The sequence below is a fragment of the Mus pahari genome, chromosome 17, assembly GCF_900095145.1.
Source record: "Mus pahari chromosome 17, PAHARI_EIJ_v1.1, whole genome shotgun sequence".
NCBI classification, from domain to species: Eukaryota; Metazoa; Chordata; class Mammalia; order Rodentia; family Muridae; genus Mus; species Mus pahari.
The window spans coordinates 44,414,904-44,437,698 of NC_034606.1; the positions used below are offsets into that span (position 1 = coordinate 44,414,904).

The following is a 22,795-nucleotide window of genomic DNA, read 5'->3' on the forward strand; positions in this document are numbered from 1 at the left end:
TTTAAAAAAAAAAAGAAAAAGAAAAAGAAACTTGAAGGGCAAGAGAGGTGGCTCAGTGGTTAAGAACATTGGCTGCTCTTCCAAAGGATCTGGGTTCAATTCCCCGCACCCCCATGGCAGCTCACAGCTGTCTGTAACCCCAGTTCCGCGTGATCTGATACCTTCATACAGACACACATGCAGGCAAGACACCAATGCACATAACAAATAAAAATAACTAAATCATTTAAAAAATAAACTTGAAATTATGTGGGGCTGGAGAGGTGGCTCAGCCCTCGATCTCTAAATGCTAAGACTTGAGTTCAAACTCCTGTGTGTGTGTGTGTGTGTGTGTGTGTCTACAACCCAGCATGGGGAGAGGGGGAGGGCAGTATGGAGAGGCAGCTTCCATGAGCTGTCTAGCCAGCCTGGCCAAAGGGGGCAAGCTTTTGGCTCAGTGAGAGACAGCAGTAGACAGACACACTGGTATCCTGCTCTGGTACAAAACGAGAGACATCAGAGAAGATGAGGAAGAGGAAGAAGAAAGGATCTGGGGAGATGGCTTGGTAGATAAGAATACTTGGCTACTCCTACAGAGGAACTGAGTTTAGTTCCCAGCACCCACTCTAAAATTCCAGGTCCAGAGGACGCCCTCTTCTGGCCTCCATGAGCACTGTACACACATGGTATACAGACATACTAGCAGGCAAAGTGCTCATATGCATAAAATAAAATAAAAATAATAAATAAATAAATAAAGTACACCCGGGCCTGGAGGGATGGTTCAGTGGTTGGGAGCACTGACTGCTCTTCCAGAGGACCCAGGTTCAGTTCCCAGCAACCACAAGGCAGCTCGCTCAGACAAACATACAGGCAAAACACCAATGCACATAAAATAAAATAAAATAAAGTTATTTTAAAAACAGAAAGAAAGAGCACATCTCAGGTGTGTCTGCCTCTTAACCATGAGGGTCTGAGCTTGGGTTCCCTCACATAGAAAGTTGGGCATGGTGGCATGTCCTTGTAACCTTAGGGCTGAGGGACAGAGACAGGTGGATGGCCGGTGCTCACGAGTCCCCCCCCCCCCAATCTAGCTGAATTGGTGAGTCCCAGGTTCAGTAAGAAACTGCTTCAAAAACCAAGGCGAAGAAAGGTAGAAGACGCTGACGTTGAACCTTGCTACACTGCGCATAGGCATTTGCGTATACACAGGTATGCCCTGAAACCTAAAAAACCACGAGAGCCAAACCCAGCATGGGGCCGCGGGGAGAAAGAACTGCGGAGGAAGAGGTGAGGCCAGAGCGCCTGGCCCCACTGCACAGGATCCCCTCTAAAGGGCACACAAGCAGGAGATCCAGCCTTCCCTGGGCTAAAGATCTTCCACAGAGATAACCATTGCTCAGGACTGACGTGCGCACAGGAGCCTGACTGCGCTGGCACTGACGGTAGCCATAACGGTGTGGGTGAAAACCTTAAGTTAGAATTGGGAAGGAATGCTTGCTGCTGTCAGCGAGTTTGGCAAGAGTTTGGCTCCTAGCATCCACACCACCTCTAACTCCAGCTCCAAGGGATCTGACACTGCTTTCTGACCCCCATAGGCACCTGCACACAGGTGACATACAGACATATATAAGCATAAAGATAAAGATTTCCTAAGCCTGGCGTGGTGGCGCACGCCTTTAATCCCAGCACTTGGGAGGCAGAGGCAGGCGGATTTCTGAGTTCGAGGCCTACAGAGTGAGTTCCTGGACAGCCAGGGCTACACAGAGAAACCCTGTCTCGAAAAACCAAGGGGGGAAAAAAAAGATTTTCTAAACATCAAATTAGGGCTAGAGAGGTGGCTCAGGCTTTGTGAGCACATACAGTTCTTGCAGAGGACCTGAGTTGTGTTCCCAACATCCACAGCAGACCTCGTTCAAGGGCCTGTGACTCCAACATCAAGGCCGCCCTCTTGTGGCCGCCACGGGCAACAGCAGAGGAGCTTCCTGATGCTGGGGCTGGGGGGGGGGGGAGGGGAGGCGGAGTTCTAGACCTGGGAGGAGGTGCTGCTGCTAGGCTGGGCCACCTGTCACCCCACACACACGTACATGAGACACTAGCATGCTTACTTAGTAAGAATTGCTCTTTTTATCTTTAATTCTTCTATTTGGAAAAGGTTTTCTTTTTATTTTCTTTAAGCAAGACTCTTGTTTTCTTCACTCAAAAAGCTACTGATAGCTCCACGTTCAGAAAGCAATGACCACCCATGGCTGTTACTGGGTCATCTCCTGCCAGCTCTTGCTGCCTGCTGCAGCTGGTGTCCCTATTCCCCGGGGGACTTCTCCACCTCCCCCAGGCCTGCCTCAAGATCCCTTTCCTTGGCACGGCTTCCTTTTGCAATCCCCAAACATCCCCATCCTGTCTTCTTTTGCTCCGTGGCAAAGTTTGAATTTACTGTGGGACACATGATCGCTGGTCATTTGTTTGGCCTGGCCCCTCTGTGGGAGGGTGAGGTTTCTGTCGGTATCCCAGCTGTTTCTGATGGTGCCCAGCACGAGTCTGTATGGAACCGAGAACCTAAGGGAGAGGCCTTGGTGCTGTTCTACTTGGTGTGGCTCTGGCTGGGGGCCCTGTCTAGTTGTCACAGCCAAGATGTTGGTGCCTGGAGACGCATCTCTCCTTACAGAGTGGGCCTGGGTGACATTTGTCCCTGCCCAGCCCGGGTGAACACAGGAGCACAGAGAGCCAAGTTCCATACCAACAACCAAATCCAAGCAGGTGTCTGTGAAGTCCTGGTGCCCACAGTGCTAGTACGACCGTCGTGTATAGTACCATATATATTTCTATCAGAAAAACCAGTCTCTGTGTCAAAGAGACACCCTAACTTCCAGCCCCTTATAAGCTGGAACTGTCAGTCAAAATTTCCCAAGTCGCCGGGTGTGGTGGCGCACGCCTTTAATCCCAGCACTCGGGAGGCAGAGGCAGGCGGATTTCTGAGTTCGAGGCCAGCCTGGTCTACCCAGGACAGCCAGGGCTATACAGAGAAACCCTGTCTTGAAAAACCTAAAAAAAAAAAAAAAAAAAAAAAAAAAAAAAAAATTTCCCAAGTCTTCCAAGGGCCCTTCATCAGGCCACGCCCATCTCTTCACCCTGCCTGGCCTCCAGGCTCCTGTCTACTTCTTCCTGCTGCTATGCATTCTGGGAAGCTCTTCATCCATCTAGCAAGCCCCATTCCCTCCCACACCCAGGGAAGCCCTGCCTAGAGCCCCTGTAGGACCTGGAGCTCCAGAGCAAAGAGTTCGCACCCCACCCAGCTTTTGCTGGTCCTGGATCGAAGAGGAGCAGGCACAGGTAAGCTAAGACTTCATTAGCAAAGAAAAAATAAAATTAAAAAAAAAAAAAAAAAAAGACTTCATTAGCTCTGCTCAGGAGCCCAGAGCTCAACCTGCCAGAAAATGGTTCCTTAAGATAGATACTCGCCGGGCCGAACGCCTTTAATCCCAGCACTCGGGGAGGCAGAGGCAGGCGAATCTCTGAGTTCGAGGCTAGCATTAGCCTGGTCTACAGAGTGAATTCCAGGACAGCCAGGGCTGCACAGAGAAACCCTGCCTCAAAATACCAAAAAAAAAAAAAAAAAAAAAGAGAGAGAGAGAGAGAGAGACTTATGTAGTCCAGGGTAGCCCCAAGCTTGCTATGCAGCTGAAGATGATCTCAAATTTCTGGTCCTTCTGCCTCTGCTTCCTCAGTGCTGGCATTCCAGGTCTGTGCCACCATGCCTATCTTAAGTGCAGCTCTGGGATGGAACGCGGGGTCTCCTGGGTGCTGGACAAGGCCTTCTACCAACTGAGCTACATCCCCAGTCTTGGTAAACGACTTCAACTTACTGATTCACTCCTTCCCCCTAGAGAGCTCTACCAGGGAATTTAGTTATCTCCATTTTTCTTTTAGGTAGGTAAACGGAGGGGCTGGCAAGATGGCTCAGTGAGTAAGAACACTGACTGCTCTTCCAAAGGTCCTGAGTTCAAATCCCAGCAACCACGTGGTGGCTCACAACCATCTGTAATGAGATCTGATGCTCTCTTCTGGAGCGTCTGAAGCTACAGTGTACTTACATATACTAATAAGTGAATCTTTGAGTGGAGGCGAGCAGGGACTGAGCGAGCGGGATTGACCAGAGTGAGCAGAGGTCCTAAAAATTCAATTCCCAACAACCACATGAAGGCTCACAACCATCTGTACAGCTACAGTGTGCTCACATACATAAAATAAATAAATAAATCCTTTTTTTTTTTAAGATAGGTAAACTGAGGTCCAGAGTCCAACGGTTCCAAAGCCAGTGAGTAGGCGAGCCAGGCTCTGATCCTGAATAGCTTCCTGCCTTCAATCTCATTGCTAGGAGCAAACAGAAGCACCTGCTGGTGTCCCAGGAGGAGAGCATGCCAGGTAAAGGGGCACCTGTGCCAGACTGCGGGCAGAAGGGCTGGAGAGTCTGGGCCAAGAGAACAGAAGGAGAGCAGCCCAGGGCCACACCTGCAAAGGGCCAGATGTTCAGAGGAGCAGGGCTGGGACTCAGGGTGTGGACAGGACTGCAGGGTGTGCCAGCAGAGGTCTTTGCTGAGACACCGTATTTGCTCCTAACAGCAGTGAAGGTGTGGTCATTCTTAGAGTGGCATTCTGATCCCAGGGGCTGCAACTGAGGAGATGGAGAAGGAGCGGGGGGGGGGGGTGAGGAGGGGCAATGCCCTGGGCCTGCTGTGATAGACCTTTGTCTCCTTAGCTCCTCCACTCATTCTAGAATTGCAGGCAATGATGCCTGGACCCCGAGACTCGGCTCCTTGATAAAATGGGACAGAAAAGGCAGTGGCAGCTGAGCCTGCGTCAGGGCCAACTTGTCTCCATGTTACCAAGGGCCAGCAGAGCCCAGGAGATTCCCCACAGATGTGGGGCTGAGAGAGTGAGCTGGTGTGACCCCCTGTCCCTCGAATGCATGATGCATGTGCAGGTTTGTATGTGTGTATACATGGGGCCACATGTACGTGTGCGTGTACACGCGTGTGAAAGCTACAGGGAGACAGCCGGTTTTTTCTTCAAGACAGGGTCTCTCGCTGACTTGCAGCTCACTGATTTGCAAGACTATCTGGCCAGCGAGCCTAGGACTCTCCCACCTCTGTCTCCTCAGAGCTGAGATTATAGGCAGGTGCCGCCATGCTTGGACTTCTACGTCGGTGCTGGAGATCTGACCTCAGGCCCTGGTGCTTGCAGGGCAAACACTTTACCACCCGATCTGCACTCCCAGCCTCTGGGCCTCCTTTCTTGAACGGCAGCCCATCTGCTTGAGTGATGCTGGCCCTGGGGACCGATACTCACCACCACCTCCAGGTCTGAGTTCAAGTGCCGCTGGGTGTCTGACATATGAACCAAGATCTCCCCTGGAGGCAAGAGAGGTGGCCTTTAGTGTGGGGGAGCCTGTAGTGTGGGGGAGCCTGTTCCCCCTGCCCTCCTCCTGGCAGAAGCCAGCCCAAGCTCGGGATGTTCCTGAATAGCTTGGGGACCAAAGTCCAAGGATTTCCCATCTGGCTCTCTGACTCGGGACTTGGCAACTCCAGGGAGGGGTGGGGAAGAGCTGGGGCACAAGCATAAGAGATGGGGTTCCCAGCACTAGGCCTGTGTTGAGGTGAAGGCTTTAGGAAGGTAACATGTACAATAGGAAGTCCTAGGAAGTCCTGGAGGCCAGAGGAGACAATAACACAGGGAAGCTGGGTGGGGGTGGCCCACACCTCTAATCCCAGCACTGGGGAGGCAGAGGCTGGCAGATCTCTGGAGTGTGAGGCCAGCCTGGTCTACACAGAGAGTTCCAGGACAGCCAGGGCTACACAGAGAGACCCTATCTAGAAAAACAGAATAATAAAAATAAAACAGTAAAACCCAAGAGAAGGGCCCAGAGCTGAGACAGTTGGCAGAGGCTTGGGGGGACAGAGTCACCTCACCCAGAATCTGCGATGTGGAGCTCTGTAGGGCCTGTTCCCCAATCTTCTGGATGGCGCTGAAATACACCTCAGCCGCCTCGGACAGAGCTGCAGGAGAGGTCAAAGGTTAAGCCCAGGGCTCAGTCTGCGCTACCCTGGTTGTGTGGAGGGGATCCTGAGACGTGATGGAGTGGGGAGAGGCGTCCCTGGGTGATGTCCAGTAATGCCAGAGAACAAAGAGGTACCCGGCTTGGCCGCTGCTGAGGAAGGCCTTCCATGTGTCTCCCAAGGGAGGGCTGCATGCCTGTGTGTCCATGAAGGCGTGTGTGCACGTGCTCTTATAAAGTTAAGGACACAATACATAGTGAGTTTGGGTTGTGTGGAAAGGCATCTCTGGCTCTAGGCATGGGGGCGGGGGCTATAAGGGTGGATTGCGGGACCCGGGTGAGCCCAGCACCTAGTAAGGAACAGTGAGCTATGGCTGCAGCCCCAGTGAGGGCAGGGGCTGAGTACCAGGGTAGACTCACCATGGAAGGCCCGGAGGTAGTTGTTGCCCAGGTACACCAGATTCTCCAGGGCGGGATTAAACTGTTCCATGATGCTCTGAACCCGAGGGCAAGGGATGCCGGCCATGGTGGTGGAGAGAAGGACAGATGGACAGAAGCCCCTAGCCCTGTAAGGCCACCCTGACCCTCGGGGTTACCAGAATCCTGGCTGCTTCCTACAGAGGCCTGAGAGGCAATCTTCTGGGCCACTCCGAAGCCACGTGCCCCCCACCGCCAGCCTCAGAGAGGTTTGGTCCCTCCTGACATGGTGCACCCCCAGAGTTCTCTTGGTCTCACTGGTTGAATGATACCCACACCTCCCTAACGCCTCCCCCACAGGGCACAGCTCAGCTGTCCTGAGTCCAGGCCTCACCTGTTGATATTACCCCACATCTCAAAAAGACCCCCGGGGGTCCACCACGTGGCTAGGTTATCACCCTGGCCTGGAGGGACACTCTGGGTAGTGGAAGTAACCCCCACACTTTGAACTGGGTCTTGACTCCAATCCCTGCCGCACCTTCCCTTCCCTTGGTGACCTTGAACAAGCTGTTTAACCTCTGCCGGCTCAGTTTCCCATCTGCCCAACAGGCTGTCTGCTTTCTACCCCATGGGGGAATAAGGGTGTGTGAAGCACGCATGGGGAAGGGTCCTCCACGTAAGTCCCGAGGACCCCCAAACCCACACCTACACTTGAGTCCAGCCTGGGCTCTCTCCCTCTGTCCTGAACTCAGCCCAGCTTCTCTATGCTCACCTTGTAGATGGCCATGGTGGACCTGTAGAACTGGTCCATTTCGGGGGCCATGGAAGGTGGTGCTGGCACCGAGGAGGCAGGTGGCTAGTGGCTGGCTGGGAGTGCCCGGTGCCCAGTGCTCTGGACAGGCAGCAGGCAGCAGGCAGAGGCGGCTGTAGAGTAGGCCCTGCAGATGGACTGCAAGGCTGGGAGGAGACAGCTGCTTAATTATTCACCAGCAAAGGGGTGGGGGGGGGATGTCGATGTGATCTGGGGCGTAACCAGACCCTGCGGGGAAGGCATCCTGTGACGCAGACAGGCTCCTGTGACCTGCCCCTCAATTATTTACCCTCTGGGCTTGGACTGGTGGGCAAGTGTGGATGAGCCGCTTTCCCAGGTCGCCTCCTACCCAAGGCCCCACGCCTGGGAGCCCCCTGTCCTGTCCTCTGTCCTATATAGCCCTGCCCACCCTACAGGTCTGGAACACACCCTCTCCTGCCAGAGCAAGCCGAGGCACCCTGGAGGTAAACCACATGGAAGACGTGTCTACTCTGACAGGCCTCATCTCTGCTTGGGACCTGATGCCTTGAAGGGGACCCTGTCCACCTAGCTCCCTCCCACTCCCCCTGTGCTAGGAATGGAACCCAGGACCTCATACATGCTGGGCAAGTACCTGACCACTGAGTTGTTGCTCCAAATGGCAGCAAGGATGATGTGAACATGAGTCCCCCAGACTTGGGGCAGAAATGTGGCCTCGTCTCTCACTGCCCAGCTCCAGGGGCCGCCTAGGTCCCCCTGGGCAGACAGGGAGACTCAGCAGGGCAGACTCTGCTTCTCTATTGGCCTGTTGTATCATCAGGTCATGTCTGCGGCAGCAGGGTTGGGGACAGAGCACATTCACACAATGGCACACACTGCACAGGTGAACTAGAGTGTAAACCCGTTTATTTCACAGTTGAGGTGGCCTTGAGCCCCTCCCCACTCTCCTTCCAGAGAAGAGCAGGTGCCCAGGGTTGACCTTCGGGAGCTAGGAGGGCTCCTAGTGCGGTGGCAGCAGGGTGGAGAGGCTGGCAGGTGCGAGGGGCAAAGTCGAATGGCGCTGGATGTCATTAGCCTGGATTCTACCTGAGGATGGGGTGGAACCCCATTTCTCTAGTCCCTGACATCAGGAAGTGGGCAGAAGAGGTGGGCAGCAGTAGCCAGGGAGCCTGGGAGGGCCCTCTGGGACCACTGGCACCGTAGTGTTGATCTGATATATGGGGTTGTTGATGGAGTCAGTTGTCCTTCATAGTCAGGGAAAGGGGCTGAGGGGGACTCTGGGCTTTCAGCCTCGAGTAGTAAAGTGCAGATGGACCAGGAGAGGTGCCTTGAGGGAACCGGTTTGTGCTCCGAGCCCCAGTGTCAGATAGACATGGAGCTGCCAGGCCCAGCTTGGCCCTCAGTGTGCTGGGTGGCCTGGCCCGCTCCTGCCGGCAGGTCCTGGGAGCTCAGGGAGACAGCAGTAGCTGGACGAGCTTCTGGAACTCCTCCCGGTGCTCATAGATGTAGACCTCAGTCTCCCAGAGGGCATTGACCAGCACTGCATCGTTGACCTCGTCCAGCATGATGTCGGACCCTAGCTGGGGGTTCAGTCTGTTGGGAGAAAGGAACAGAGGGTCAACCAGAGTTATCCACACCATCCTGGATGTGAACAGGAGTTTGGGCTGGGGAATGGAAGACCACATCGATGGCTGGCAGGTGTGTGTCCATGAGTCTCATTGGGTCATGGTGGGGCACGGACCTCTGTCGGTGACATGTGGGTTGGTGGGTCTCACCTGGGTAGAGTCAGGCTAGGCCTGAACCTTACCTGAAGTACTGGATGTTGACCATCTCGCACCAGGCCCGGGCACGATCCACAGCCCGACCATCTGGATCTGTGCACTGGCGGGAAGCAGTCTCGGTAAGACCAGGCCACAATGCCCTGCTACCCACCCTCTGGGCTCTGGGCATTCATTAGCAGAGTGACTTTGTGTAAGTGCCCCTCTCTGGGCCCCAGTGGCTGGCCTAGCTGTGCAGAGTCCATCCAGGAGCAGCTGAGTAAGGGCTGTGACAGAGGCCGCCCCTCCCTCCCTCTTGTAGATTTTGTCCATTTGCATTCTGGCCTTCTACATAGCTGCGTGCAGTAAGGAATCTGCAGTCACAGAACACTCGAAATCCGCACTGGGGTTCCACTGTAGGATCTGTCAACCCAGACCGAGGCTAGACTGTCTCCCAAAGCTGGCTCACGGGGGTGTACATGGGGGTGTGGGGGGGGGCTTGGCCAGGAGTGGAGGCCCTGGGGAAGGATTCCAACTCACACAGTCCACGACCATCTTGCCCAGTTCCTTGGCTCCAAAAACAGTCTTGGCCAGTTCCCAAGGGTTGCTGGGACGAAAGACATCTACACAGGTTACCGGCACTTGAGGGGACTTTCCTGTCCCCAGAGAAACGACTATGGAGAGTTTCTTCACCTTGTTGCCCTGGCCCTGGGATGAGCAGGACAGGGCATCAGAGGGGACCTCCCACAGGTAGGGATAGGAGTCAGAATGGGGCCGAGGCTGGGAGCGGGAGCACATCCAGGTTCCATCCTGGCCAGGCCCTGCAGCTACTCCCTGTGGGAACTGGAGTGGGCTTCCCGGGACAGAGAGGGTCTGCCGGGCCACATGGCAGGGACTAGGTGCTGAGGCTGAGCTGAGTAGGGGTGGCCTTACACCAGCTCTGCTGCCAATTTGCTGGGTGACCTTGGTGGGATTCGCCCCCACTTGGGAACCCCAGCTCCTCATCCTTAACAGGCTTCAACTTAGACTGGACCTGTCTGAGCTGCCGGAACTCCTTCAGAATGCCCTTCCTACCTACCAAGGGTGCAGCTCCGTTCCCCGTGGCTGCACTGGGACTTCCATGACTGTGGAAGCCAGCAATGCACACCTGGACAGATGCCTTCCAAGTATGGCACAGGCAACAGCCCCCCAAGTTCCCCGGGCACCAAAGCAGGCACTGCCACTAGCTGAGGACTGGAAAGCTGAGGCAGGGTCAGATCACCTCCCTTGGCACGTGGGCCCTGTCACCCTGCTCTGACGACTTGGGTGAGGGCCACTGCCTGTCCTTGACCCCCTGCCTCTGCACGGCTTGCATCCAGAGGCCTCAGGATAGTTCCAAACTCAGGAGCCCTTCCCCAGTTCTCAACCCTCTCACACAGACTCTCTTCCTCCTGCCCCCACAGGGTGCGCTCCCAGAGCTGACACGCCAGGGCTGTTGTGTGTATGGAGTCTTCAAGTAGGAAGGTAAGCTCTGTAGGGCAAGGGTGTATCCAGGCTGGGTAGCATCAGGTACACAGCCTGTACAGCGGCCTCGGCACTGACAGCAGCTGCTGGCCACTCATCTCAGACTTCTCTGTACTCAGCATGCATGGGGCCCCAAAATTCTCCTAGCACACTCTGCCCATCAGATAGACCCCTCAGGAGATATGATTCCGGCTGAGTGTTGAATAGGTGAGGGCACACACCAAAACTGTTATCAGCAGGGTGTGGTCATGTCCAAACCGTGACCTGAGAAGGCTCTCACCTTGCGGATCATGTCCTGATTGTACTCATGGATTTCAGTCATGGCATCCAGTGTGGGGTTGTTGGCCAGCAGCCCTCCATCCAGGAAGCGTCCATTGGGCCGGAAATACGTTGGGGCTGCCCCACTGCTCCGGGCTGCACGCCATACCAGCTGGTCTAGGGGTAGAGAAGCGGGGTGGCTCAATGACATAAGACCTATCCCTTCAGATCTCAGGGTGGGTAGGAGAGCACAGGAAGAAGGGGAACCAGGACCCACAAGGCCTTGCTGCTGGGTCTTGCTATCCTGTTGAAAGGTGGTGTGTCACTGTGGACAGGCTTCAATGATACCTGTCCTTAGCCACCTAAGGTCAGGGCAGTGACGTGGGCGGGGAGGGCACCCCATGCCTTGTCTGTGACTCTCCATCCCCCACAGCTTCTGCCAGCCCTCCCCACCAGCGCACGTGCTCAGCTCTGACCTGCAGGCTGAGTCGGTGGCTTCAGGTTAATGTTTTGGTTGCAGCGGGGCTCGCGAACGGCTTCGGGAGCCTCGTAATTCCGGAATAGGTGGAGCTCTGCTGGCTGCCGGTCAGACAGTGTCCCTGTCAGCATCACCCTGTAGGAGCAAGCGGGGAGAGCCGGTCCAGCCACCCATCATCTCTTCAGCAGGCTCATGCCCTAGGCCCTGTTTTAAACAGGCTCCTCCTGGCTGGCCTCACCCAGGCACCTCCGTAGACTTGAGCAGCTTCCTGAAGGGAAGTTGGCCAACTCTGTCCTATCTACTGACAGACATTCCCTTCTATCCCATAACCCCGTTCTGGAAAATCACCCCAAGGGGTTACCAGGGCAAGAGCCAGGCTGCACAGAGCCACCGATGGCAGCATCCTTTATTAAAATCCATGACAGGGAAAACATCACTGCCCAGCAGCAAGGCAGCTGCTATAAGGCTGTGGCACGTTACTCTGAGGGTGCCATGCCACCGAAGAAAACCTGAGGTGTCACTTACTAGGGGGCATGAGTGACAAGAAGTAGGGTTTGTAAGGAAAAGTAAGATTTGGGGCAGTGCCTTTAGGATGCTGCGTTATTTAAAATAAAAAACAAACAACAATAGGTCTAACTACTCACCTAAGTGGGACCAACCCTGCCCCCTGTGACCTTTGACACCTTCCTTTTATGGCTTCTTTCTACCCTTTCAAGAGCCCATTAAAAAGTCACACACACACACACACACACACACACACACACACACACACACACACACACACGCACGCGCCTCAGAGAAGGCTCAGCAGTCTAGACACTTCCTGTTCTTTCAGAGGACCCGAGTTCAATTTTCAATACCCATATGATGGCTCAGAACCATCTGTAATTGTAGTCCCAGAGAATCTGGTGCCCTCTTCAGGCCTCTGCAGGCACCAGGTATGTGTGTATGCACAGACATACATGCAGAAAACACACATACAAAATAACAACATAAAGAAGGTTCCTCCTAATCCAGTGACACACAGAGCCTGGGCACAGAGCCTTGAGAATCAGTGTTCAGATCCTTGCACAGCTCTAGTTACTGTGAGCATCAGCTAGCCACCCTGTGTAGCTAGTTCTAACTGGAACAGCAGCCGAATGCACATGTCAGTGAATGATAAGAATTGAACCTGGGTCCTCTGGAAGACTGGCTAGTGTTCTAACCACTGGGTCATCCCCCAGACCCTGGTTTTAATCTTTTGCTGATGTTATTTTGTTTTTTTGAAACAGGGTTTCTCTGTGGAGCCCTGGCTGTCCTGGAACTCACTCTGTAGACCAGGCTGGCCTCGAATTCAGAAATCCGCCTGCCTCTGCCTCCTGAGTGCTGGGATTAAAGGCTTGAGTCACGATGTTTTTGAGCCATCTCAATAGCCTTCATCATTGACATTGAGCTTTGATGATTGTCAAAGTTAAAAATATCATTACTTCAGGCTTAAAATTACATGAACTGCACAGTATTATAATCTTAAAAGCTGAAAAGATGGCTCAGTGGTTAAGTGCTTCCTGCTTTTACAGAGGACTCCATTTGAGGCGACTCATAATTTTGCCTGTAACTCCAGCACCAGGGAATTCATGACTTCTGAGAGCACCCCCACACATGGGTACACACCCACATACACAATGAAAAAGTAAATACTGTTTAAGAGCATGGGCCACCTGACAGGACAGGATATCCATCAAAGATGAGGATCCAATGGGAGACTCTTTCCATACTGGGGCTCCAAGGGCTAACACACCCAGGACAAACACAAACATGGCCCTCTGTTTAAACACTTGGCAGCGTCTGCTGAGAATAAGACGGCATCAGATTGCAGGGATGGCCGTTATACATGGTTGGGAGCTGCTGTGGGTTCTGGGAATCAAATCTGGGTCCTCCACAGGGCCAGGATATGCTCTTAACCCCTGAGCCATCCATCTTATCCATCTCCCCAGGCCCAACCTGCAGCTTCCTCACTCCTGGAGGTTACAGGGAGCAGAGCCCTGGGGTAGAACAAGAAAGGAAAAGATCCCTGAAGCTGTGCAGCCCTGCTGGCTGGCCCACCATGAGCTTCTACATTCTGTCCACATCATCTGGAGAAAGTCCTAAGTTTTCCTGGCAACTATTTAGCGAGAAAGTGCTGGGAATGGAGGCACAGAGCCCTCTGCAGGAAGGGCAGCCATTCTGAGTGTCCAAGATTGTGAGTTTCAAAATGACAGGCAGCAGATGCAGATGCAATTAACATATAAAAAGGGAGAGGTTCTAAGGAGTGGCCTCTGTGAGAGCTGGGACTGGAGTTCAGTGACACCGGCCAGAGCACGTGCATGCGGGGTGTGTGTGTGTGTGTGTGTGTGTGTGTGTGTGTGTGTGTGTGTTTGCGATGCTGGGAGCGACTACACAAGTGATCTGCCTCTGAGCAGTGACTACAGCGCAAGCCTCGTGATATTTTCCAGGGAACAGGAGGTTATATGGAATGACCTCAAGGACCAAAGAGCGCTTTTGTGGGATAAATATACACAACCATATGTACACATATATTAGTTTTTTTAATTAACATATAGGTTAAATAACAAAGCAACAGAGTGAATTAGCAGATTGGAAAACAGGTAAGAAATTATTCAGACTGCAACATAAAGAGATCAGATGGTAGTAAGCCAGCCACAGTGATGTACACCTCCAGCACTCAAGGGGCAGAGGCAGGTGGATCTCTGAGTTCGAGGCCAGCCTGGTCTACAGAGTGAGTTCCAGGACAGCCAGGGCTACATAGAGAAACCCTGTCTTGAAAAAAAAAAGTGTAAGAAAAGGGAAAAAAGAAATGGTAGGAAATTCAAGAGAGGGTTGGCTGGTGGGCTCAGCAGGTAAAGGTGTTTGAAGCAAGCCTGACAGCTGAGCGCAACCCTAGGAACCAATGTTGAGGAAGGAGAGAAACAAACCCGAAAAAGATCCTCTGACCTGTATGTGTTCTCTCCCTCTCAATAAATATTAAAAACTTAAAAAAAGAAAATGCAAGAGAAGTTAAAAGATCTGGAGGAGGTAAGAATGGGTTGGGTTTAACTTAATGTACAGAGGAAACACACATAGAGGGGTGTAGGGGGATGGATAGATTAGCAGAGACGAAAGCCAGAGGTGACTCAGGACCAAAGACAGATGCTGGCACACACACTGGCATCAGAAGAATCCATGACTGTGTATGTTGCATTCTGATGCTGAAAAAAGCAGAATGTAGAGAGAAGAGGCCGGTTATTGACTGGAATTAGGACTTGACAACACAGGTTACCAGGCAGCCAAGTGGAAAGAGCCATCTTGTAGAGGACCTGACTGGCTCCCTGCACCCCATGTTGAGAGTTCACACTGCAGATCAATGGCTCCAGGAGATGTGATTGCTGTAGCTGCAGTGCATGCTGGGACTCCTGTGCTCACTCAGCGGTACAGCAACACACATACTAAAATAAGGAAAATGAATCTTCTTTACAAAAACCAAACTGTCAGATTTTGTAAGCTGGTCAAACTGTTGGTAGCCTCAAACGGGCTACAGTGAGAGTCTTCAAGAGAAATCAGCCAACACTAAACTCAGGGCTTCTAAAGTCAGAGTTCCCAAGCATGCTTTGTCACACTAGATAATCTCAAATTTTTAGAAATATTAGTCCTTTTGTTTTTTAAAGATGGCTTTAAAATACAGAAAAAATGGCCGGGTGTGTAGTTCGGTCGGTAGAGAGCTTGCCTTGCGTGCCCGAAGATCTACTTCAACTCCCAGCACCCCAAAGCTTCAAAATCCTGCAGGCCTGGAAGGTCAGGGGTCAAAGTCAGCTTGAGCTGCCAGCTCTCAGCTACTGCTCTAGCGCCATGCCTGCCTGCCTGCCTGCCTGCCTGCCTGCCTGCCTGCCACCGTGCTTCCTGCCACGATTGGTCATGGACTGCATGACCATCATGCATATACAGGCATCAATTAAATGCTTCCTTTTCTAAGTTGCCTTAGTCATTGTGTCTCCTCACCTTCACAGATGAGAAGCTAGGACAGTGGTAAAGGTTCTCTTCCATCCTGAGGACTGGCTGCTCTCCGTACCGTTTTCTCCGCTGTACAGACACTGTGTTTTCATGCAGTCCCATCTGCTGACACTTGGGGCTAGCTCCTGTGTTACTGGTGTTCTGTTCAGAAAGTTCTCACCCATCCCAGGATCTTGAAGGGCGTCCCCTGTGTTTTCTGCCAGAAGATTCTGTATTTCAAGTTTTAAATGAAGGTACAAAATCCACTTGAGTGGATTTTTGTACAAGATGAAAGATAAGACTCTAATTCCATCCTGCAGGTGGATAGCCACTTTTCCCAGTAGCATGCATTGACAGACTATCTTTTTTTTTTTTTTTCCCAGTATATGTTTTTGCCACCTTTGTCAAAAATTAAATAGCTTGGTATTTGTTTCTGGGTCCTCTATTCTGCTCCACTGGTCTTCCTGCTTACTTTCACAACACACCAGGCTGCCTTTGTCACTGTGGCACTTTAGCACAATTTCAGGCACTGTCCAACCTCCAGCAGGGTCCTCATTCCCTATAACTGCTGTGACTATCTGTGGTCTTCTGTGACTCCATACAAATTCTCACCGGGCGTGGTGGCGCACGCCTTTAATCCCAGCACTCAGTAGGCAGAGGCAGGCGGTTTTCTGAGTTCAAGGCCAGCCTGGTCTAAAGAGTGAGTTCCAGGACAGCCAGAGCTACACAGAGAAACCCTGTCTCGAAAAAAAAAATTCTCACGTTGTCTTTTCTAAACCTGTTGAATATGATACTGGAATTTTGAGAGGTCTTGCATTAATTTTATAAGTTAAGTTTGGTAGTTTGGACATTTTCACAAATGAATCCTCCAATCCAAGAGTATGGAATGTCTTTCTCCCATCTAGAATCTTCTGTGATTTCCTGTTTCAGTATCTTGAAATTTTCACGGTAAGGATCTTTCACGTCTTTGATTAGCTATATTCCTAAATACTTGATTTTTTTGGGAGTTATTCTGGGTAGAACATTTCTCCTAATTTCTTTCTCTGAGATCACATTGTTCATATAAATAATTGATTTTGTATTTTGCAACTTTACTGTGTTTATTGGGTCCAAGAGTTCTCTTTCCAGTAGACTCAGAGGGGGCTTTACTTCAAAGTAAAGAATTGTGTTGTCTGTAAATAGGAAAAGTGTGACTTCGTCCCTTCCTATTGTTTTCCCTTTTATGTCGTTCTCTTGTCTAGTTGCTGTAGGAGAGGGGACAGGAGAGGGGACATCCTCATCTCACTCTTGAGTTTAGAGGAAGACGAAAGGTGGCCTCATTACAGATTAGCACAACAGACTTGGGAAAGAAACAGCTGTGCCAACAGAGTCACTCAGCAGACCCTCAGAACTGATGCAGGGAAGGAAAAGAAATAGCATAATCCAGAAAGACAGACCACCACCAAACAAACTTACAGGAAACAGCAAAACCCCTTTCTACAGTATCCTGAAAACGTGACCCCAAAACATCACTGAAGTCACACAGACTGACGGGCTGGATTAAAACCAAGGACCAGCCGGGCGTGGTGGCACGCCTTTAGTCCAGCATTTGGGAGGCAGGGGCAGTTAGAACTCTGTGTTTGAGGCCTGGCCTGGTCTACAGAGTGAGTTCTAGGACTGCCCTGTCTCAAGAAACAAACAAACCAAACCAAACCAAGAGCCAACGATATGCTGTCATCAAGAAAGCAACTTAGCCAGTAAAAGTACTCCAAAACTTAAATTCAAAAGACGGGAAACACGGCTGAGAAAATAGATATGTAAATCAGCAGGGGTGGCTATCCTTCTATCAACAAAGGAAACCAAACCGGAACTCTTTAGAAGTGATAAGAAGAGACACTACATATTAATAAAAGGAAGGTATGAGTGTTAGTACTTATGGGTCAAATATTAGAGCCCCCAGTTGCATAAAACAAATGTTAAAAGACCTAAAAAGAGCACATATGTCCTGGGTTAATAACAGTGGAGACTTCAACGTTCTACTCTCATATTTAAGATAGGTCTTCTAAACTTAAAACAGATTAAAATGTGTCTTCAGGATACTATGGACCTAGTCCAGCAGAGATGCCTGATTCTGGCCACAGCATAGAGCAGACCATGCTATACAGCAGTGTTAAGCCTGGCCAGCGCATGTACCCCTCTTACACGGTGCATAGGGGGGCTATGTGCTCACGGCCCGATTAACTGAATGAGCCAGGAATTACAAGCACCAAGGGCTAAGCCTAAGAATCAGCACATGGTAGAAATTGGACCTCGGTTCTCTACCTGGCTGGTCCTTGTTTTTTGATCCATCTATCAGTCTGTATGATTTCAGAGATGTTTCGGGACATTTACATTTAAGGTTACTATAGAAAGGGGGTTTTCTGGTTCCTGTAAGTTTGTTTGGTAGTGATCTGTCTTGCTCTATCCTTCACCCTCAGTGGTTCTGAGCATGTGACCAAGGTCCCATCCTCTGAGTCACACCCCTTTTCTAGCCCCAACTGCAGGCTGGAACACTGCTCTATCCTGGACAACTCTCTTGGGTACTGTCCCCCAACCCCCCTGCCATTCTTCCTGCTCCTTTAGCCCCATAGTGCCCAAGTCTGTAAACCACCATGACAATATCCCACCAAAGGCAAGAGGTCATTAGGCCTGCCAAAGCTGCCCATCTGGCTGGAGAAAGGAGCCCCACTTTCCCTGAAGCTCCAGGCTCTGGCTCTCCCAGTCCCCTCCTCCCCATACACGCAGATAGTCTCCCCATGTTCTCAGGAGGAATCCCTCATCTTAATGGGACGAGGTATTGTCCTGCTCCCCAGATTTGGGCAGAACAGGAGGAGGGAGTATGGCTTACTTGGGTTTTTTGACATCTGTCATCTTGGTGTGCTCCCCAAATTCCCGCTTCAGGAACTCTTCCAAGGGCCCAGACTCATAGGGGCGTGAGCCCCGAAACACCTCATCCTTCATCCGGAAGTATACGCCACGCATATAGGCCATGGATTTACCTAGGAAGAAGAGACGAGGAGCTGGAGCAGCCCCAGGATGATGTGCAGCCCCTAGTACACCATGCTAAGTACCCACAGCTTCAGAAAGCGTGGGCAAGCACTCCCAGGAGGTGGCAGAGGAAGGGTCCATCTGCCCAAGGGAATGATGGAAGGGCTCCCAGGCCCTCTATGAAACTGCCCATACAGGCAGAAAGCCCCTTTCAGGATTCTCTTCTAAAAAGGGCCTTGAAGATAAAAAGTTGTACAAAGGCAGGTCCCAGCTCCTTGTCATCATACAAGAAGAACAGCACTGTCCTCCAAGCCTACAGGCCAGACAGGCTATGGGGAAGGAGATGCCCAGCCATCTTGTAAGTTCCCTAGGGCCCGGTGCTGAAGCAGGGCTTGTGCTCCTCTCTCCTGCCACAGCTCTTCTGCGGGGACCTCTGCCCACTCTGCAGGAAGCACACCCTATACCCTGTGGGCAGGGCAGGTCTTGAGGTAGTTCTCTCACAGGAGGCTGGAAGGGACTCAGGCCTCTGATATCAGGGGAGAGCGGGGCCAACTCCTCAAGCCCAGCCCTGGCTCTGGTCTAATATTCAGTGTGATCCTCTCTGGCCCTCAGATTCCTGTATGCTCACTCTACCCAACTAGGGTGACAATTGTCACACAAATGAACCATTTGACAGTCAACCACCACTAATGACCACCCCTGCCCCTGCAGTTTTCAATATGTTAGAAGACTCTTCCAGATCCCCACAGGAAATGGCTCTGGACAGCTCCATGGGCTGGCTGTGCCCATATTCCTGAAAGCCCCTAGACTGACCCCATGGCTTCATCCCAGGGCCCAGCAGGTGCCCCGATGGCTGTACCACTATCTCACCGGAGCTTTCTGAAGCCATGCCTCAGCAGTGCATCCTCAGACCCGTAGCCCAGGAGCTCTCAGGGTGTCTGCGCTGAGGGTGGAGGGAGGCAGCCTCCTCTGGTGACTCCAGGGCTCTGGATCACCAGAGTCCTGATTTCGGCAGATACTTTAGAAAACACAGAATCTGGCCTACAGTCAGGCAGGGGTGCCATTTGGGGAGGTGGAGAGCAGGGACAAGGCCTATTGGGATGCAGCTGAGCCCGACGCAAGGAATGTCCAATCAGCCAGCAACACACAGCTCAGTCACTCCCCAGAGGAGATGCCAGTCCACCTGAATGGCAATGCTGGCCCTCTATGGCAACCTCAGTTAACCAAGTGCTTGCACATCTGCAAAGCTACCCGAAAGGAGGCAGGTCGGTGCCTGTGAGGTAACAGCCTGGGACTCCCACAGGTGTGTCTGTGACTCTGGCATCCTCTGACTGCCCCATTACCCCACAAACGCCCATTCCACCCTCGAGAGGCGTTTTCACTGGCAGCAGCCAGCAGGGCTGTGGTACTGCCTTTCAGGAGTGCAAGGAGGTGGATGAAGACCACGGATACCTAACACCCTACAAACCAGCTCTGTCCTCTGCCATGTAAGGGTAGTTGGCCAGCCCTGCCCAATCCCACCATGCCCCAGAGGCTTTGCTCACTGTGCAGAATGGCCAGGGCCAGGATGCCCCCTGTGCTGGTTCCTGCCACCCAGTCGAAGAGGTCCTTGGTGGCCACTCCTGAGGCCTTCTCAATGGCAATGAGAAGCTGGATGATGACCAGGCCTTTCACGCCCCCTCCGTCCAGGCAGAGCAGATGGTCGTGGCTGCAGCGAGGACAGCAATGGGCCAAGAGGGTCACGGTGGCTCTCTCCGCCCAAGTCCCCTGAGCTGTACACGGCAGGCAGACACGGACAGAGCAACAGAGCCTGCGCCGAGCCTACTAGCAGGCAAGCTTCAGATGTGCAAAGGGAAAGGAATGATGGGGTGAGGGAAAGGAATGATGGGGTGAGGCAGAGACCAGGGTGGGGGACTGGGGTAAGGAGAGGGATGAGGAGAGAGTAGTGAGCAAGGCCACAAGTGAGATGAGGACAGGGTCAGGGGATCTATGACCACAGCAGGTCAGCAAGTCAGCTGCAGGCCTGACCCTAGGTCTGCTGGAAGTAAATGAGGAAGAGAAGTAAGGGCTGGTTCCCTCCCGCAGGGTCAGGGACCACTCCTCAAGAGAGATCAAGGAAGGATGTGGTTGGGGAGCAAGGGAAGTCTGTGGAGATGGGAAGCTAGCATTAGCTCATTTCATGGGTTCAATCCCCATCTGAGGAAGCTACTCTCTTGTCCTTATTATCTTGGAAAGAGGTTCAGAAGTTAGGGGCATGGTATAAAGTTACATGCTTGGCCTCTGAGTCACACACTCTAGGGGGCTTGTCCAACCTCTATGGATGTAAACATAAACCAAGTTAAAGCATAAGGGGGTGTGTTTTTGTTGTTATAATACATCACGTGGTTCATATGCATGACCATGACCTCTGTAGATGACAATGCCATGACTCAATGTTAAAAGTTTGTACATTCCTGTTAGAGCCTGCCCAGCCCAGCCTAGTCTTGAAGATGGCAGAGAATGCAAAGTGCCAGGCCTTTATGGCCATGCCCTGGGGATGCTTATAGCCTATGCTCAACCCTTCCTTTTAAGCTCATTCCCCACTCCCCTCAGTTTTATGATTTTGTTATGTCTTTGGTTTTGTGAGAGGATCCTCCTTCTCCAGTTGCCAGAGTGCCAAATGTGACTGTTGGCTTTAACTGTTAGCTTGACACAACTGAGAACCACCTGAGAAGAATCTCCACGTGAGACTGTCTACACTGGGGTAGCTGCTCAAATCTGTAGGGGAGGAGGAAGCCAGCCCTCTGTGGGCAGTGCCATTCCCTAGGCAGGAGGTCCTGAACTCTACACAAGTGGGAAAATCAAGCTGAGCACAAGCAAGCGAGCGAGTGAGCATGTGTACACAAATTTCTCTGGGCTCTTGAATGTGGATGCAATGTGACTAGTTCTTTGAAATTCCTGCCTCAACCTCTCACAATGATGGACTATAACCCAGAATTATAAGATGAAACAAACTCCTTTTTCCCTATGCTCTCTTGTCTGCTGTTTTACTTCAGTAGCATCAGTAAAACTAGGATATCCACCCAGTGCCAGCAGGGTTAGCTGGAGCAGATGCCTCAGCCCCAGACTCCCTTGCCTGCTGCCCTCTGAGGCAACCATCTGCTCACGGTCCACCTCGAGACAAAGCTCCACGACAGGGCAGCTCGTGGCACTGGATGTCCAACAGGTATGAGAGGGAGGGCCAGTGAAGGAGTCTTCTGAACTAGACACGTGGTTACTCAGTGAACTCAGGGTGCAGCAGGGGCAGCAGCACAGATGATCGGAGTCTGGGCAACCCTGGCCAGAAGGGCTGAAGAAACAAGCAAGGTCAGCCAGCGGCTGAGGCTCACACTCCCCTGTGGGTCCTTCAAGGATCTCCTAACCCTCACACGCTGGCCCAGCTCGCACACCCTGCCTACTGGAGAGTCCACCTTCTCCTCCTCCTCTGGCCAGGAGCTAGTCCTCTCCTCTGGCATACAGCTGCTCTGCCTGGGCCTCTGGGGAGGTGCATGCACATGTACAAACACATGAAATGGTGTATGGCTGCAGGAGGCACCGTGGAAGCAAGAGCCAGGAGGCTAGAGGGGTAAGTGTGTTTCCAGGGCATAGGTGAGCAGTGACCATGGAAATGAGGGGGCTGTGGCCCCAGCGGCTGACACCTCCAAGCCAGGCTTCTGGACCATAGGAGCAGCAGCTGTGGCTGGTGATGGGAGTGACTTCTCCTTGGGCCTGCAGTGACTGTGCGCCCCTGAGAGATTTGGGGGGAGCCTTCACTCTAACTCACCCTTTGCCACCTCACCTTCTGGGGGCTCAGACTGGAAATCTGCTAAGTGAGAAGACTGTTCTCCCAGGAAGGCCTCCAGCAAGAGGGAATCAAGAGTGGACAACAGTACATGACAACAAAGGGAGGCTGTGGAGATGGCCAGCCCTTGTCCTGGCCTCTGGGGCCTGCACCTCAAGAGCAAGCCTTGGAATTGTTCAAAGGTTCTGGGGCCTAGGAATTAGGATCCCCACAGGAATATTATTACCATGGGGGAGTGGGTCCAGCTCTTAGAAGAGAATTCTCTGCCAGTTCTGCTAACTCTGGTTCCCAGCTGAACCCACACCTGTACATATCCTGACTTCTGTTCATTTTCTTCCTGTAAGTTGTAACACTGTGTCCAAAACAGAGGCAGAGCAAGAGGTTTCCCAAACAGTAATACAGATATACAGATATCGTGTGTGTGTGTGTGTGTGTGTGTGTGTGTGTGTGTGTGTGTGTGTGTCAGCATTTTCTCTCAGTGCAGGCAAGGGTTGGTCCCAGAGTCCAAGCTGTATGGCTGGGTGTTTGTCCTGTAGGCTCTGGTGGCCATGAGAGGATGCAGTCTCCATCACTCTGCTCCTACACCACCTGGGAAGCAGTGACTGTGAGGGAGGAGGGCGGGTAAGGAACCCAGCAGCAGAGGGGAGGGCGGGTAAGGAACCCAGCAGCAGAGGGGAGGGCGGGTAAGGAACCCAGCAGCAGAGGGGAGGGCGGGTAAGGAACCCAGCAGCAG

The 22,795-nt window shown here is 52.3% G+C and overlaps 2 protein-coding genes across 2 annotated transcripts in view; both read right to left on the minus strand.

Moving 5' to 3' along the window:
- Positions 1–7,363, minus strand: part of Baiap2l2 (BAI1 associated protein 2 like 2) — a 27,862-nt gene extending 20,499 nt beyond the window's left edge. Inside the window, exons 1-4 of the mRNA XM_021217254.2 lie at positions 7,221–7,363; positions 6,452–6,527; positions 5,946–6,032; positions 5,326–5,387 (exon numbers count right to left, since the gene is read on the minus strand). Of these exons, the coding sequence (XP_021072913.1) occupies positions 5,326–5,387; positions 5,946–6,032; positions 6,452–6,527; positions 7,221–7,271 (276 nt within the window). The 5' untranslated portion in view covers positions 7,272–7,363. The remainder of the gene's footprint in view (positions 1–5,325; positions 5,388–5,945; positions 6,033–6,451; positions 6,528–7,220) is intronic.
- Positions 7,364–8,144: 781 nt separating this feature from the next.
- The window catches only part of Pla2g6 (phospholipase A2 group VI), a 39,594-nt gene continuing 24,943 nt past the window's right edge, over positions 8,145–22,795 (minus strand). Inside the window, exons 11-17 of the mRNA XM_021216857.2 lie at positions 19,787–19,950; positions 18,103–18,253; positions 11,233–11,369; positions 10,779–10,933; positions 9,536–9,703; positions 9,046–9,119; positions 8,145–8,831 (exon numbers count right to left, since the gene is read on the minus strand). Of these exons, the coding sequence (XP_021072516.1) occupies positions 8,687–8,831; positions 9,046–9,119; positions 9,536–9,703; positions 10,779–10,933; positions 11,233–11,369; positions 18,103–18,253; positions 19,787–19,950 (994 nt within the window). The 3' untranslated portion in view covers positions 8,145–8,686. The remainder of the gene's footprint in view (positions 8,832–9,045; positions 9,120–9,535; positions 9,704–10,778; positions 10,934–11,232; positions 11,370–18,102; positions 18,254–19,786; positions 19,951–22,795) is intronic.